General features: G+C 43.4%; 1 protein-coding gene across 5 annotated transcripts in view; it reads right to left on the bottom strand.

The window, feature by feature from the left end:
* Positions 1-18,561, bottom strand: part of tspan4a (tetraspanin 4a) — a 144,714-nt gene that overhangs the window by 49,717 nt on the left and 76,436 nt on the right. For all 5 annotated transcript variants that reach the window (XM_086227182.1, XM_086227173.1, XM_086227192.1 and 2 more), the window contains one exon: positions 2,066-2,257. In XM_086227182.1, the coding sequence (XP_086083308.1) occupies positions 2,066-2,257 (192 nt within the window). The remainder of the gene's footprint in view (positions 1-2,065; positions 2,258-18,561) is intronic.

The raw sequence follows: 18,561 nt of genomic DNA, 5'->3' as shown, positions 1-18,561 counted from the left end.
ACTGTAATAGGTTGAAGCTATTTGTAGTCACGCCACGTTACTGGCGTTTTAGCAGCATTAAATAGTAATTAGAGGCAAATGAGTTTATTTTACTGATACACAAATTTCATAAGCAATTCTGACAGAAACGGAGGTGAGCAGATGATTTGAAATTAACAATAATATTTAATCCTTGAACTGCACAAGTCCGAGGAAGAGCAATTTTGATCCAAACGCCACTGCATGCTACATTTTTTTTAAATGGGAGCTTCCTGGCGGGCAGATCTTTCTGTCTTTTCACGCGATCCATCCATCCATCGTCCTCTTCCGCTTATTCCTTAGTAGTAAGGGTCGCGGGGGGGCTGGAGCCTATCCCAGCTTCTACGGGCGAGAGGCAGGGTTCACCCTGGACATGTCGCCAGTCCATCGCAGGACCAACACATAGAGACAGACAACCATTCACACTCACAGTCACACCTACGGTCAATTTAGAGTATCAATCAGCCTCGTCCCTTCTTGATGTCTTTGGATGGTGGGAGGAAGCCGGAGTACCAGAGAGAACCCACGCAGGAACAGGGAGAACATGGAGATTCCACACAGAAAGATCCCGCGCCCGAGCCGGGACTCGAACCCGGAACCTTCTTGCTTTGAGGCCACAGTGCTGACCACTGCACCACCGTGCAGCCCCTTTTCACGCGATCTTTTATTCTAATCCAGCAGCCACCAAGGGATGTGCCCATCTTATTCTATATTCATACAGCTCCAATAACTGCGTGTTTTGGCATCACTCTGTAATACGGGTAGTTAAATAATGGTTAGTGAATGCTTAGTTAAGCATCGTTAGCAGTTAACTTATGTGTCTGGAAATCATGTTCCTGTGATTAACAAATTCAGCGAAGATGGAGGGAAACCTGGGGGACGCTGGGGTGGGGTCAGTCTGAAGCGTCACTCAGACATGCTCAGCACTTTACAATGAAGGTCACAAAGATCAGTAATAAATTATAATTATGCTGAATTAATGCTTATTCAGCACTGTTCTACCTCATACCCTCATTGTGCGGGGTGATCCATAGTTTCAGTTTAGATTGAAGCTATTTGTAGTCACGCCACATTACTGCCGTTTTAGCAGCGTTAAATAGTAATTAGAGGCAAATAAGTTTATTTTACTGTTACACAAACTTTGTAAGTAATTCTGATGAGATGATTTGAGATTAACAATGACAATTAATCCTTAAAAAACAGCTGCTTTGGAACGTAAGTGACGCACTGAGTCACTGAACAGCATCGGAACCTTTTTTTCTTTTTAATCAGATGCTTATTTAAGCCTACTTTACATACCGTACATAATGTATCAAAATACATTTTGGGTATTAATGGCATACTATTTGAGTAAAATATACTTTTCAGATGAGTCAGATGTGGCCTCTGACAGGCTGCAACTACGCTGTGAATAATCACTGAGAGATTAAATTATAGCTCATTAGAATATCATTCAAGTAGTGACCCAGAGAGCAATCCACTGTCTAAGCACTGGGCTCAGCCGCGAAGCTCCGGAAGCTTCCTGTGAACACATCACGTTGGGTATCCAAGCTGTCCGGGGTTCTTAAAGACACTCTTGTTATGTTAAAGATGCACTGAAGTGGTATCATTTCTGACGCTACACACAATTTATAGCACTTGGCTTTGTTGATGGAGAAGTGAAGTCACCTCCTGTGCAGGTTATTTCAGATTTTTGAAGCAGACTGGAAACAACATGGTTCTGAGAAACTGTAGGGAAGATGTTTAATTCATTTAATTTCATTATACTGCCCAGTGAGTTGTTGAGATGTAGAAAACTGAACAATTCTGCCTTTGTTTACTGCAAACTGTCAAGCAACGTGACATGATTGACATCCAGTAGGTCTAAAAGACACTTTCCTCAAGTAAGATCACCCAGATTGAAGCTAAATGTATAGGATTTGATGAAATAGAGGCATTCCAAGAAGAGCGGAATCTCCAATCGTTCTGTCTATCCATCATTACCTCAACACAGCCTTGTTTTTAGAGTCAGCAAGAGGAGCAAAATCCATCTTGGCAAATAACTTACCGTCAGCAGCAGAGGGCGGCTCTCTTTGACAGCTCCCACACAGCCCAGACAGCCAATCACCATGATAATGGTCCCAACTGCGATGAGAAGGTTGGCTGCCGACAAGGAGGGAAGGGATGATGATAGGGTGGCGAAGTTCCCCTGGGTCACTGAGAGCCAGACGCCCACCCCAAGAATGCCACATCCTCCCAGCTGCAGAGGAAACACACATATCCAGAGTGAAACACAAACAGGTCCCAAACAGGAACTGAATCACACATCTGGCGCTGGTGCAGTACAGTGACGATGGTTAAATTAGTAGCAATCCCAACTTTCACACACTGTCTCGATCCTACACTGGCCCCTAGTCCCTCGCCCATCCACTCCCCTGCTGTTTATATGTTCTCACGGAGGGCCGCCACGTCACGGGCTGTCCCACACCAAGTAGGGGCATCACCACCGACTCCGCCAACGCCACTAGTCCTTGATGCACTGGTGAATTAAGAACGGAGGAAACATCACAAAATTTAAGTTTCGTCTTTCTACTCTGTTTAATGTTGGTCGTGGTCATGCTCATAACTTCAACCGTATTTACAGTCAAGCCTGAAATTATTCATACCTTCGGCAAATTTTGACTTAAAGTTACTTTTATTCAACCAGCAAGTTTTTTCATGATTGGAAATGATGCAGGCGTCTCCCAGAAGATAAGACGATGTACAAGAGGCATCATTGTGGGAAAAAATATTTCTCAGCTTTTATTCACATTTGAACAAAAAGTGGCATGTCCAAAATTATTCATACCCTTTGCAAGCTGTCACAGTTTATGGGAAAATCCCGAGTTGTATACCAATCCAAATAGTCCAAGCTGTTCTGAAGAATCCTAACTACCCTGATTCATGGGGAACCGGTGAAAAACAGCGGCTCTCTTGGTTTCAGGACAGTCATGGCTAAGACGAAGGAGCTCACTGAGGACCTGTGGCTGTGCATTGTGGCTGCTAACAGTTCAGGAAAGGGCTATAGTGCCATATCTAAATGTTTTCAAGTTCCAGTGGCTACAGTGCAAAGTATCATTAAAAAAAATAAAAGACGTTCCGCACCGTGGAACATCTCAGAGGATGTGGTCGGAAGCCAAAAGTGTCACCTGTGCTGGCCAGGACGATAGTGAGAGAGGTGAAAAAGAATCCAAGGAGCGTCTCAAGGCAGACAGTCCAACTGACACTGCACACTGCTGGGTTCCACGGACACAGACCAAGGTGGACGCTACTTCTACAGATAAGGCACACAAAAGCTCGCTTGGCCTTTGCAAAAGCTGATCTGGACCAAGAAGACCACTTCTGGTCTTCTGTTTTATGATCAGATAAAACAAAACTTGAATTGTTTGGCCACGATGATGCATCCTTCATTTGGTGTAAAAAAGGAGACGCCTTCAACCCTAAGATCACCTTCCCCTCTGTCAAACATGGTGGTGGGAACCTAATGCTTTGGGGGGGTTCTTCAGCCCATGGACCAGGGAACCTAATCACAGTAAACAGCACCATGAAAAAAGAGCAATACATCAGATCCTCAACAACAAAACATCAAGCAGTCTGATGAACATGAACGTTTTGCAGCGGCCCAGCCAGAGTCCTGACCTGGATCCAATGAAGACTCAGAGGAGGGAGCTAAAGATCAGGGTGATGGCAAGGAGACCCTCCAACCTGAAAGAGTTGGACCTCATCACGAAAGATAAACAGGCGAAAATATCAGTGCTGACACGCAAGAAGGTGGTCAGCAATTATAGGAAGAGTTTGATTTCTTTAATAGCCAATAAAGGCTTTTCTATTGATGATTGAGAAATAATTTTGGACATGCCACTTTTTGTTCAAATGTGAATAAAAGCTGAGAAATATTTTTTTCCACAAGGATACCTCTTGTACATCGTCTTGTACAGTGTTGCCAACTTGGCGACTTTCTCGCTAAATCTGGCGACATTCCAACTCTCCGTGGCGACTTTTTTTGTCAAAAGCGACAAGCGACAAATCGGCAATTTTTCCTGGTGTTATTGGAGACTTTTCTGACAATTGGAGACTTGCGTAGAAGCACGTATCTTAGTTCCGCAATTCATGTTCTCAGCAAGCACTGGGCTCTTCCTGCTCCGCCCGAAGGAAGTCACACAAGGGCGACCACCGCCTCTCGCGGCGCGGCAGTGGGCAGTCGCAGGCAGCTGAAGGCGCAGGAGCAAGGAGCAGAGACCCTCACCCCTGTGCGTCCAGGCAGCAAATGAGTCGCGCATGCGCAAAGCAACCGAGGAGATCCCACCCTTCCGGGATCGGATAGCGGGATGTTAAATAAACGTAAAAGTTCATTTGTTTTCACCAAATCACTGCATTATACAGTATTATATGTGTATATTATATATTTATTTATTTACATATATACAGTATATGTAGTTCTAAAACATATTTAGGGTTTTTTAATCACTTTTGTCTCTACTGCGAAGTCTCTCCTACAGCATCCATTGCGATCACGTGCACATTATGCAAGTTAGTCGATGACGTCATTTGGCGACTTCTAGCAACTTTTAGGACAGCCAATAGAGACTTTCCTTACTGAGGCGTTGGCAACACTGTCTGGGAGGCGCCGGTGTCATTTCCAATCAAGCAAGAAACTTGCTGGTTGAATAAAAGTAACTTTAAATTCAAGTTTGCCAGGGGCATGAATAATTTCAGGCTTGACTGTATATCAAAGTGCTTTCATTATAGAATGAGCCTTAATGGTAAAACTTGAAAAAGCCTCACTTTGAGGCCGTTTGTCATGACTATGCATCTTTGAACATGTGCAAAAAAAGAACAATACAAAATATTGAATGTAACCTGACTTACGTGAACGGAATGCCATAAACTTCCAAATTTCCCAGATCTTTCCAAAACCTTCTGGCTTAATTAATTTTCCACAACTTCTCCAGGTTTGAGTATTGTTATTTTCAAATCCCTTAACTTTTTCCAGACTTTCCCAAAGTTTGATCCAGACCAAAGAACAATAAGAACCACACACTCAGCTTAAAACTAAATACTGACAGAGACTGCAAATGCTGGCATGCTGACATCCTCACACTGACGATGCTAACAGGCTGAGGTTCAGCAGGTGTAGACTTTACCATGTGCAACATAAGTAAATGTGCACGCATGCTAATATATGCTAATTATAAGTCAGAAGTGCAGTTGAAGCAGCAGATGTTGTAGCTGTGCAGGTATGAAGCAAAATATTGGGACTAGAACTGCACTTCATCAAGAGTGCATGAACACATTTATGCTGAATCTTAAACCATGCAAGTACCAACCACATACTTTAAATTTAGCTCGGAGCTAACGGTACCTGACAGTTAACAACAGCATAACTGCAAAGTCTCAAGTATAGTCTCTTGTACAGAGCATGCACACGTGCACACACACACACACACACGGTCGCATACACGCACAAAGACAGGATCTCACAATTTCAAACAAACAAAAGAACACCTGTTTTACTGCTGATTCTCGTTCTGACTTATCAGAGTTCGAGCTGGTTATGACTTTCCTAAGATGGGAAATATCAGTAATAGTAATTGAATGTTCTGCAAATAGAAGTCAGCTTTTTTTTTTTTTACCTCAAACAACAGTATCCCCCAGGTCCTCCATCAGCAGTGAAATTTTTCTCCTTTTAATATTAAAAACCATTTCAAGCTCATTTCAAAAGGAAGAATGTATGAATTTCCCATTAAACAGAGTGAATTGTGATAATAGACTAATTATCACCTTCACCACAGAGGTTTGGTTTTTAATAGAAGAGACCAAGTGTAGTCATTAGGGATCTGTCCTTGTAGACGGCTGCTGCTCTGGAGAGGAAATCACTTTCTTGGAGTTCAAATTTTTGTTTTTTCGTCCTCTTTGAAAATGTGTTCTCATGAACCGCAGCATTGGTGCCTTCAGTGGAACAGAAACGATGGTGTGGGGCCGGCAAACAGTTACTAATTCATGATGCACATCAGACACATGTACAGGAAACATCCATCTCTCTCTCTCTCTCACACACACACACACACACACACGCAAAGACTGACTATGACGACTTGCCAGATATCTCAAAGGCAAAAGGATTTACACGGCTATATAGAACATGACTGTTTTCTCTTCACTTGTCGTTCTATTTCCAGCTTTAACACACCCGATCTTATTTAATGAGCCCTCCAGCCAGAAGTAGGGCGAGGCGAAAATAAAAAGCGCCCATGTGGTTGAAGCAGGTATCTGCTCACCATCCACCGCAGCTGTGAGACCTCAGCAGATGGAAGGGTCTTACAGGTCACAGCGGACCCCTCTAACGGCGCAGAGAGCATCCGAATAATGATGGGCCACGGGGAGATGGGCAAAGGCTGAGAGGAGCTCAGATTAATTTGCTCTACATCAGAGCACGCACGATGATTGTCCAAGACCACAAAAACAAACACTAAATTCAAAACCACGGAAACCTTGGTTTTCATTAATGCACACCTACACGCTGCTGTATCTGGCAGAATTATGCCATCATCATGCAAATTTGATTCACTGACAGAGGTAATGAAATATGCAGCACAGCTGGCTTCATCAGTCTGTTTGGCCTTTTGTTTGGATTGAGTGACTGTTACATAAATGTTACTTAAGTCTGTACTTGAACATGACAGGATCACGGTGGCAGGAGTCAGCATCCTCCTGGGGTTTTTGTCAGCTGGAGTGTGAGAAGCAACGACGGCACCTCAGAGAGGGGCGAGGAGGAAGAGGAGTATCTGTGAATCTTCCCAGGAAGTGAGGTCATGATGGAGAAGTCAAAGGGGAGCGTTTGCGCATGTGTGTGTGTGTGTGTCCTCTCCCAGTCTGCATCACTGTTGAAGTTTTAATTTGACTTCAGGGAATCCTCAAACAAAACGTCCAATCAGTTTCTTTTACTTTTGTAAGACACACGCCGGCTATTTTATGACTCATTTCATTCCTATTTGCCCTCTAAAGCTCGGTGCAAGGCGTCATCAATACACGGAGCGAGAGCTGAGCCTGACATCATACCAGGGTGCAACACTTTCAATTGAAGTTTCTGTCTCACATTTTATTTCTGTTTGTCTTGTTTGCCAAGGAAAGGGAAACAAAAAAAACAGTCCCAGCACATGACAGTAAAACACAGACGCTCATGCTGAACTGAAGTTAATATGTGAGACGAATAAATAAGCACAGTCGCGACTGCGTTGTGCTGTCATACGTGATTGGCATCACCTGCTGATGACAGAACGCTAAGATCTGCTAGTTTTCTTCAGTAAATTCATACCAACCAAACTGCTGTTCTTGCATCAGATAACTCAGTTGCAGTGGAACATAAGTACACGCCGCAGTATCATTTGATATGATGATGAAACTAGTTTTTTTTCAAAATGATTAGTTGTGCTTGATCTTGCAGTTATTACTAGCCTGTGCTGTTGGATGGAAATATGTTAATTAAACCCTGCCAGACATGAGTAAGAATGTATTTTCACAGGCACAACACCAAAACACCGCTGGTCTGAACTCACAAACTTCATCCATTATTTGTCTTGTGACATTTTGATGTGTGAATCCCGTATTCAGTTTGTCCAGGAGGAGAGAACCCTGGTTCTTGTAACGGCCGTCATGATTAAAGCCTCGTGAAGACGGTTTCACACATTCTGTATTAAATTCACTTCAAGCAAGTTTTACAAGTAAATACGCCACAGTTAAATTTCTGAAATTTAGGAATGCGAATCACCACTGTAATAAACTACTCTGACTTATGACGCACAGTTTCCTTTGATAGAAGCGCACATGAGAAATAAGTAAAAAGCAATTACAGTGGGAACCATACAGGAGCAATTCAAGACTTTACTTGGGAACCACATTGTTGTATACAGTATGGGAAGGCAACCAAAACCATTCAGGGGCAAAGCAGAATTTTTTTTTGGGGGGGGGGGGGGGGGGGGGAACCAGTGAGGCCTCGAGTGAGACTGGGAAGCTGAGCTGGCAAAGACAAACTCAGCAGCAGAAGTGAAACAGATGAGGATCTGTACTGGAATTAAGTTTGGAGGCTGAACAGGGAAGTTAGAATTTGATAAATTAGATAATTATATGAAGTAGAAGTTACTGTCCAGCCACGCGTCTGTCCCTGGTGCTGTGCAGGGGGTCTTATCTTGATCCATGTGAACTTGGGCCCCCTTGACCGCCCCCCCGCCCCCCCCCCCCCCCCCCCCCAGCTGCAGAATCATCCTGAGAACCAAAAAAGTTTGTTAAATGACTAAATGCTGCCTGCAGTTGTACTCAAGGAGCAACCATTACCCAGTCAAGATTTAATATCAAATATTGAACTTACTGTAGCGTTAAATTTATCTGCGCGAGTAGGCACAACGCTTAACTTTAATATCTTTAACTTTAAAAGAGAATAACAAATTTTTTATAAAGCTTAGAGAATTACAATCTTTGCTACGGACTAGCCTGAGGCATGCTTTAATCATTTCTCAGGGTCGACATGTTTTATTTCGTTAATTTTATCTATATCTATATTCACACCCAGCCTTCACACTTCTCGGTTGTTAGCACTGACACAACAAAGAGCTGCAGATAAAAAAAACTTGCTGCCATGTGGCTGAAGACGCCAGCTGAAACAAACAGCGTGATAATATTCTTGTTGGGCACAAAAATCTTCACTGTCTGCACAGATCAGTCTGAAAACCTGTCTTGCTAAAGCCAAGAAACAGAAACAAAAACCAAACCCCAAGCCTGAAAAAAATCACAAGATTGGTCATTTTCTAAATGGAATTGTACAGCTGGAGGTTACTGACGCTGATGAGATCGTGCTCATGGCAGAGCGAGAGAGACAGAGAGAGACTGCTAATAACATATTTAGCAATCAATGTTTTGAGTAAATAATGTAGAAAATCCCTCCATTTTCTTCCGCTTCCGAGGTGGGGTTCACCCTGGACAGGTCACCAGTCCATCACAGGACCAACACATAGAGACAGACAACCATTCACACTCACAGTCACACCTACAGTCAATTTAGAGTATCAATCAGCCTCGTCCCCTCTTGATGTCTTTGGACTATGGGAGGAAGCTGGAGTACCAGAGAGAACCCACACAGGAACAGGGAGAACATGCAGACTCACACAGAAAGATCCTGTGATGGAGCTGGGACTGGAACCTTCTTGCTGTGAGGCCACAGTGCTGACCACTGCACCACCGTGCAGCCCAATGTAGAAAATGTTATAAGCATTTGATATTAAAGACAGACGAAGCTAGAAGACATCGTTAATGAAAAACACCAGTTGAGAACAGTCAAAGATGCCTGTTATCACAATCGTGTTTTGGAAGACTAACAGCTGGGAACTCATCTAAAGGCAAATATCAGCTAACGTGGCTCCGACAGCAGATGCTCTCATTAACAGGTAGACGGCATGATACTGACACTCTCACTGAGCAAATCCAGTCACCTAATGAGTTCATTCTCCCAGACTTCCATCAGTCCTCTTGAAAGTGAACAAACAAGTGTAACCTTATAGGAACACAACCAGTCAAGAGCTTGCTGTGTGGGTGGATTTCATAAGTCTAGAACATTGTTCCACCTGGGCTTCGAAATGATAATTAATCTACTATCAGGCTGGTACTTACAACAAGAACCTATGCATTAGGTGCACCTACCTCATAATACACACACAATAACCAACAAAATGAAAGCAGGTGGAAATAAAGTGTAGCTTTTTTTTCTCTTTTGTTTTAGGGTACAGTCCCTCTGTGCTCTAAGGGTCTGTGAGCAGCTCTAACCAGGAGCGGGTAACCAGGGTGCTCCCAGCACTTCAGTTGAAATATTATAAAGTTCCCAAAAAGGCGACGGAACCTCACTTTCGCTCTGTTTCAGGCAACCATTCACTGTGTTGTTTGTGTTATGTGATATCTTAAATGTCGTGATTCCCAAACTTTTAAAAGTCCCGCACCCCTGAAACATCACACCTCCTGTGGCTGGAGCGGCAGTGCCCTGGTTGCCATGCCAACCCTCCCAGCTCATTGGTGTTGAGGTCAGTGAGCATGTTTGGTACCTCCACAGACGCTCGACTCTCCTAAGATGTCATGTTTCGAAGTATTTGTGAGTCTGCTGAGAGAATATTTATCAAACATAAAAAAAAGGCCTTTAACATTCAGAATAACGGTTGTTGCTCTTTGTTCAGCATCTCATATTTTATCAAAACAAACAAAAGGAGCTCATCAGTGAGGTCACTAAAGGAGTCTCCATCTGTACCGGTGGTGTTGACACTGAGCCGGCGCCACCAGTGGCTAGGCTAACACTGCTAACATTAACGCTAGCTCTGTCAGACAGGGGACAGGAAGCCCCACATTAAGTGGTCATGACAGTCAGGACTCAGTCTTCATCTACTGCAGTTTTTGAGGTAGTTTTAACCACGTATCCATATTAGAGTAAGTTAGGCAGCATATTTGGTGATAAAAGACTCCTGCAGGAACTGGACATACAGGGGGCACTTGCCCAGTTGACCCGCCCACAGCTGTACTCTGCCACTGATTGGCTGGTGCTTGGTGACTGGTTTAGTCAAGTGGTGGAGAAAGTTCCACTCTTCGCTGAATAACCAACATTAAACACTGGTTTACTTGTGATGGAAGATTTTGAAGGGATACTACAGATCTTTGGCGTACCCCCCAAGCAAGTGTGTGTACCCCTGGAGAAACGTTCAGCCCAGTTTGGGAATCATGGTTCTGTAGTAGAAATAATCACAACAGAGACCTAAAGCCAGAACGTGGAAGAGGATGGTCCAGACGCTGAGAGTTGATGGTGTGAATGAGTGGGGGGCTTGTGGTTCAGACTGACCCTCATCCAGCGACTCCGCACACGCGTCCTGCTGGCTGCAGGCTCCCACTGTCAAACTGAGCCATGACATCACCATGATTAAGTTCACCCTGGGGGCCAAGCATCTGTCAGTTGCTGCTCACAGTGAAACAATTTCAAACAAATAATGACGCTAATAAATAGAGGATATAAGCAAAGTGGTTCCCTCATCAATTATACAATTTGTTAAGATCTGGCTGTCTTAAAGACATGAGGGTTTTCTTTTTTCTTTTGCTAATGCAGCAATATGTTTCCCTGTGCCCCCCCCCCCCCCCCCCCCAAAAAAAGAGATCTGCCTGGATGAGAAAACAGAATATACAAACCATTTGTGACGGATTGATTGTTTAAAAAAAACTCAAGTGTTTTTAAGCCCAGATTAATCTTTAATTTTATGTTAATTATTCAGTTTCTTTTTTCTTTTTTTTTGGTACAAAACCAAATGAGGACAGAGAGTCTTGTGGGCAGGTGAGTTCGAGAAGTGTAAGAATTATTCATGATGTTCTCCTGTCCTGAGGTTGTAACGTTCCCTCAGGGATGTGCATTATCTTCTTCATGCTGGAGGTGAGGAACGACTGAATGATCAGGTTATAACCACATTTCCTGCTGACTGTAGGACTGTGATATGTGTGTGTGTGTGTGTGTGTGTGTGTGTGTGTGTGTGTGTGTGTGTGTGTGTGTGTGTCTACATTGTGATCATTCAGTCATTCTTAATCTTCTGCAGGTTGGACTGGGGCTTATTTTGAATTAACTTGCGTCCTTGTGTGACGACTTTTCTTTGCCACTGAATGTCTCTGTAGTCACGGCCATCACAAGCACCAGCTGTCCTCACACTCACAGAAACACGATCACTAGTCCAGAGCTGGTGGGCAGCTTCAAGATTGGGAACCTTTATTGACATTATGGTGTTTCACTCTGCTTTGGTGTCCTGCTTTTGAAAAATTGATACTTTATTAAGAAAGATCACGTCCTCCGACCTTGGCTGGCTGGTATTTGCTGAAGAATGCAAGTTCATCGCTGGCAGAGACTGAAATATTCCTGTATTGAGCCACTTCAGAGTCTTTAAACTTACTTGGAGAGAAAAAGTTTCACATATCTGGTTGCATGTGAAAACCATAATATCTCTCCTGCACACTAACGTGATGCTTACAGACTAAAGAAGAAGGGAAGGCTGGTCAAAAACATGCTGTCTTATGCGAGCGCCTCCAAATAGACATGAAGTGAAATCTGCATGTTTTTGCCAAATCTTTGTTAGTCAGTCACCATGTAAACAGGAAACTGTACCTCCCCCTCGGCTGTTTTGCCGTCTTCACATGGGGGGATTCAATATTGCAAAACTTCCTGCATCTTGTTGCTAAGGAGAGTGCAAACACCAGACTTCCCTCTGGCGCCTTCCTCAGATCTAGAGTACAGAAGGAAGCTCCACTATCCAAGCACCAAACCCATGCAGCTCCCAGCACACCAGATCGACACTGTGAAAAACTGGAATGCTGTACTAATTAAACTGGAAGAGAATTTGGAGGGCGCAGGTTTCTGCTGAGGTTCAAGTTAATATTTCCTTTATTAAAATGTTTCAAATAATATCTGTCTCCTCGCTTGCTGTTGCTGCCCTCCTCCACCAAGTCGTCTGAAAATCCACCAGGTATTTTTTGTGAACGTGTTATGACAGCAGGGGAGTGAAGAAAAAAATTATTTAAAAAATGCAATTTTGAGCTATTTTAAATAGTCCTGCACATATTTTTTCCATTGATCCCTGCTCTACTCCTCCAACAAACCCTGTAAATCACACGCATTTGTTGTAAGAAAACAAACTCAGGCAGACGCAGGGGAAAACATCACGTGCTGCTGTGGCCACAAAACAACATATGTGGCTGAAAATACACTTACTGTCAATTCATTTACACCTTGATAACACAAATGCAAACATACGACAGTCCAAAAGAGCCTCCCTTCATGAGGACGATCATGTTTATTTAATTCAGCTTTCCTCTGTTTGAGAGAGGTGTTCATTTATTTAAATAGCCTACAGCCAAATACAGAAATCCTATTTGTAATGTGTGTTATTACTAGCTCTGGAATTACAAGGTGCTGGCCACAAATGACAAAAATAACAAAGATTGTTCAAGTAACTGATGCTCTGACCTCTTGCTGCTTCTCTCCCCTATCACCTCTTCAAACCTGCCACTCCGCCTCTAAAGTCTCTCAGTGGGTTTTATGCCCCTTTGCCAGTAACACTGAGCTCTGACGTGATGTGGAGGAGTTTGTTGGCAAGGCACATCAAGGGTTAATCCGGCATGAAAAATTTCCAAATGCATGCATTCTGAATTTCTGTCATATTTCTATCTCATGTTTAAGGGCACAAGCAGGCTGGAGTTTTCCTGCCAAGGTGCTGAACTACATGTAAAGTTTAGGCGACGTATCACAGTCGAATCAGTTCCTTCCAGCACCGCGGCTTCATCTCACGTGGGCGCGTCTGGAGGTTCCCCTGACAGTGTGATAGTCAAACTAATCCATCTCCACCTCTGACTACCACCAACCACTTTATTCATTTAAAGAAGCGCTGCAAAGGACACACGGCAGCTATTGAGAAGATTTAATATAAACCTTGTGCAAACGTATCATATCATTAAGCCTGTAAAGAATGAAATATCAGGAAATATGGGATACAGGTAGAGGCTGAATAAAGCTTCCCTATGTCACTGTACTTACAACAAAATGACAAGAAGCATCAGATTTTAGGGAATATTCCAACTGCTTTTGTCCTGCTGTGTCTGGAAAGTTCAATTTGTTCCTGATTTGTAACACAATGTGGAATCCGTCTGTATTTTCCGATGTTTGGAGCATAATTCCCAGTGGAAGAAATTTCAGGAAAGAGGAGAGCAGAGGAGGCCAAACGGCCATGTCTACAAAGTGTATTACAAGAACAAAAGCCTGCTCATTCTCTCACAGCGATATATAATATTAAATGAATACAGGATCTGCACTTTAATAATTTACAATGCGGGTATCAGGGGTGAATATTTGCCCACGGACCTTTTTCAGCTGTCAAACAACCGTGTGATCCAGGTTTTCTTTTTGAAGTCTCGATCTCTCCATGAGTAAAAGGAATCCCACCTCCTCACTTCACAGGTCTCATTAGCTTCATGTGACTTTGATCAAATTAAATGTTTGATAAGAACACAACTGTCTAACAGTATTGTAAGACAAATGATCAAGCTTGCAGGTGAAAAGCAGATAACATCATCTTTAGTAAGATGTGTATTTTTAGAGGATCATTTTTAAGCAGTGTTGATAAATTCAAAGAAGTGTGTTTTTGTCCTTGTGAATCTTATTGAAGAATCTTGCAAGAAGCTGGTCTGCTGTCCCTCAACAACGCTGGGGACTGAAGCGTCCTATTGGGTGAATGTTCCAGTCATGATTTCTGACCCTTCGTCTGTCTGCATGCTGCCGATCTCAAAGTCCCCGTCGCCAGGTCAAACAAGGGCAACCTCCGAGCCAGCGAGCTACTGGCAGGCTGAAAATGGCAAGTTTTAACAAAGATTTGGGTCATGCAAAAGGTAGACCTGACGGGTTTTTAGTGGGGTTTTTTTGGTGATGAATTGTAAAGATGAATAAATATGTTTAGAACCCTGATTGACCATCAATGCATCTTGGGATGGAGGATACAGTTTTCTTTCCTTGAGGAAATTTCTTCAAATTTGGTAATTTATTCTGATATTTTCAGGGAGCGGGAGTGACACTTTTCATTCTCAGTGGCGAGCGATTGCTCATTTTTAGATTAATTACCTACTTGGATAACCTTGAGGAAATGAAGGTGTGAACTTGGAGATAAGTTCAAATATGATACAAACATCACCACGACTCAAGGATGGTCTGAAATCATTGATGTCACTGTGGCAGGGACACACAAATCATGACGTGGTGCTTCTACTTTAGCGCTTTGTGTCAAATACAAATGAGTCTGAGAAGGCGTATCATCAGGGGTGTCCTCAAGGCCCGGTCAGTGAATTTGGGGTAAAGTCAGCCATCACCTCATCTGACACCGAAACATTTACCACAATAAACAAAAGCCATTTTCAAACCACACGGCCAGAAATCAAACATGAGTCAGTTTTGCTGTGAGCCATCAAGGTCACCATGGTGCCACTATGATGAATATTACAACACTTGTGTAGTGATTTGATCGAACACCTTTAGCATCAGGAGTAACTAACGAGTCACATTTGTCCGCTGGAATGAAAGAAACCTGTGAGGTTCAAAGAGTTTTCTGTATTAACTGACTTTCAGCAGGTAGCGTTGAAGTGTAGAAATGCAGAGGTAAAAACTTTTCCGGTGGCCTGTGAGGTCACATTGAGCCAATTAATCAATCCATATTAACATTCACTTCTACAGTTGGCTTCCCAGCCTCACCTACAACCCGGTGTGGCGAGTGATTGTTCTGAATCCCGCCTCAGGCATCTTAGCCTCCGCCAACTGGGACAGCATCTCATCTTCGGCCTGACGAGCTCATCAGCGCTGCCTCCTACTGATTGTCTCAGCCACTTCATACTGCCGCACACACACACATGCACACACGCGCGCACACACACACACACTGACCTATTTTACACAAGAAAAGCCTGACAGCTTTTTAAGCTTAAAAGTTGCACAGTCTGATGGGTCAGCTGGTGAAGGATGAATGGATGTTGTCAAAGAGAAGAATGAGTAACTTAGGAGATCTTGAAACATAGCAATCAGTCACTCTAAACCCCGACTTCCAACTCCTACAACCATTTAGCACCTGTTACATTTCTATTTCAGAACTCACACAATGCACCTGTCTAAACGTAGGGGGTCTCAACAGAGTGTGACAAAGGTAAAAGCCTGATTTACAAGCAAATCTTCTACCAGGCCCCACAGAAGTTAATCTGATCTGATTTAACTTGACTATTTAATTAAGTACATGAATTTGTGGAGCTTGACGTCCCTACTGGGGTTCACAGCATCATTGGTAAATGATCTACCAATGCTTTACTCAGACTCTTAATATCTTCCAATCTATTAGAAGGATGCAGGAGGGTAAAAGAATTGCACCTCCCTCAGGTGTTTTGATGTGATAAAGTCATACTGTTGCAGTTCTCAAATTAGTGAAAGCAGAGAAAGATATCGCAGTGTTGCCTCCTGCCATCATCTCTGTGAATCTGAGACACATGAACATATTAATTTAGGCTGAAGCATTGTCCAAATCCTGAGTATTTTGCCAAGATGGATAATAGATTGGCTCAAAAACCTGCAGGTGAGTGTCCCCTGACTGGTTCCAGGCCCCACAAACGTGTGTGGAGATCATTACCGCCTCTGCTAAGGAGGCGTAAAACACTGTAAAAGCCAGTGCGGCCGATTATCACTGAACTTGGTGAAGGGGTGTAGCAACGAAGAAACCATAACATATTGGGACACATCTGTCATCGAGTCAGAAATAGACCGTGCGAGTGGGGAGCTATTAAAAAAACAGCATTAGGGCGATCATCTTGTTACTGTTACAGATATCCCTCCTGGCTGTACAAAGATTTTCTGCTGGCGTCGAGGATAAGATCCATCAGCACCATATGATACTGCAGGTCTGCCTCTAACCACCAGAGCCAACACATCCTGGTGTAAAAAAGCCTGCAGCCTCTAGCAAATATACAGACAAACTGGCAGGACTCAACAAATACCTGCCCCCGCACCCTTATCCGCTGCCCCCTCCTGCTTTTACATTCATTCATATTCTAAGCACAGCCATGATCAAACAGCACAAGCACAATTACCTACATGTCTAGCGTTTGCTGTTTCTTCATGCCCATCAGGACACGAGCTGGTGCATTACTAAAGTTGCAGTGGTGCAGAAAAGAGCATTTACATTTTCATGCTGAGCAGCTGTAGCAGACATTACAGAGCATTCACTAAAAGAGAAAGCGATCCTGCTTGATTCAGGAGCTTAATGCCTTCATGTTCTCTCACTATTACATCGACAGTGTTCTGCTTTATAAGGTCTGTGGAATGATGTTTGAAGCAGAGGCAGGTCACTAAGAGCAAGTCTGAGCCTAACATAGATGCCTGCTCTGCCCAGCCTGTAAATAAACTGCCGGAACATGGGAGAGCCAGGGAAGATGGCGAGAGGAAGAGAGGGGGAGACAATGCACAGGGTAATCAATAAATCTCTAATCTCGTGAGTAGTCTCTCCTCCCCGTCCTCTCGGCAACTGAGAACACACATGTGCATTAACACGGATACACATGCACCTCCAGCCGCCCGCAGGTCTGGTCTCATTATATCGACTGGGAATGTGGGGAGACTGATTTGTTGCAGCGGCGCCTGGCTTATCAAACGTGGTGACAGCAGTCATCCACACCTAGGGCAAAGTCAGAGTGGAGGGACCAGCTCTCTCTCTCTCTCACACACACACACACTCACACATATTATATGTTACAGCTTATTTCCCTAACGCCACATGGCAAAAGTGTCCCATAAATCATAAGATGCACATCCTCAAAGATCCTCCAAGCCAGCTGTGAAGAGACGCACGAATTCATCAGCGTGGTTCCTGGTTTTATGTCAGAATAAATGCCAGAGTTGTGTCACTTGACCCACAGTAATTGCTTTCTTGACCAATTACCAGGCTGTTGAGTTGAGGCTATCGGCACACATCTGTCAAATTTATGGGCTAGTAGGGGACTACTAAACCCTCCCCAAGTCTCAAACTGGTAACTGAGCTTCCTCAATTTGTGTGTAGCCAATTTTTTTAATTTCAATATGGAAGAAATAGATCACCCCAAGTTCCCTCAAGTGACTGATCCTGATGCACATTACTCTGAGAACAGGTCTGCGTTGTCGAGTCACTTTATCTTCTCCCCCCAGGACTGATGTATATTTGATAACGATAGTAGCAAAGATAATACGTATCAAGAAAACAATCAAATAAGAAGAAACTTGCCTCCAGGACAACTGTAACCCTCCGAGGTTGCAGTTATCCACCTTTTAGTCCTGACAGACACGATGTTCATCATCGGTAGAAAATACTGCTGGTGCAACATTAAAGGAAACCTGTCAAATCCAGCACAGTCTCACTGCTGCTGTGTAACATAAATTGTAAAATGTAATCTAAGAATTTTATGTAAACGGGAGCGAATCTACATTTTTATATGAAACTCCGCATGACATTCAAACTGAGGCATTTCATTTGATGGTGTTCACGGCCGAGGCAAAATCCCCGGTTCGGTAACGGAGCATCCTTGGAGGTGATTTGGAAAACTTTAATTAATTGTTACTCACAAACAGCTTTTTAAAGATGTCATTAGATGTTAGCAGATAAGGTTTTATGATGTGCTGGTTAAGGTTGTGGTTCAGGTTAAGCACAAAGAGTTTGGAATAGTAAGTTAGGATCTGAAACTTGGTATTTATTATAAACAGAACTGAAATGCGACTCCCACGGACCACAGATTGTTGGATCCAACCTGTCCTCCTCGTCTTTAGCCTCAATCACTACTGCACATCACGTGGTGACAGCCACCCACAGACGTGGTGCAGCCACGACTGATATACTTCCTTTTGAGATGCATGATTTAGAAAGTAGGTAGAGCACTGGTAATACTGCCTCCTCTGGTCGGGCGTGGCGCCTGCTCAGG

Source organism: Aulostomus chinensis, chromosome 2 (genome assembly GCF_037954235.1).
Source record: "Aulostomus chinensis isolate RoL2024-O1b breed Wild chromosome 2, RoL_Achi_v1.0, whole genome shotgun sequence".
Taxonomy (NCBI): domain Eukaryota; kingdom Metazoa; phylum Chordata; class Actinopteri; order Syngnathiformes; family Aulostomidae; genus Aulostomus; species Aulostomus chinensis.
The sequence above is the reverse complement of the archived record's forward strand: the minus strand, read 5'-3'. Positions and strand labels throughout refer to the sequence as shown.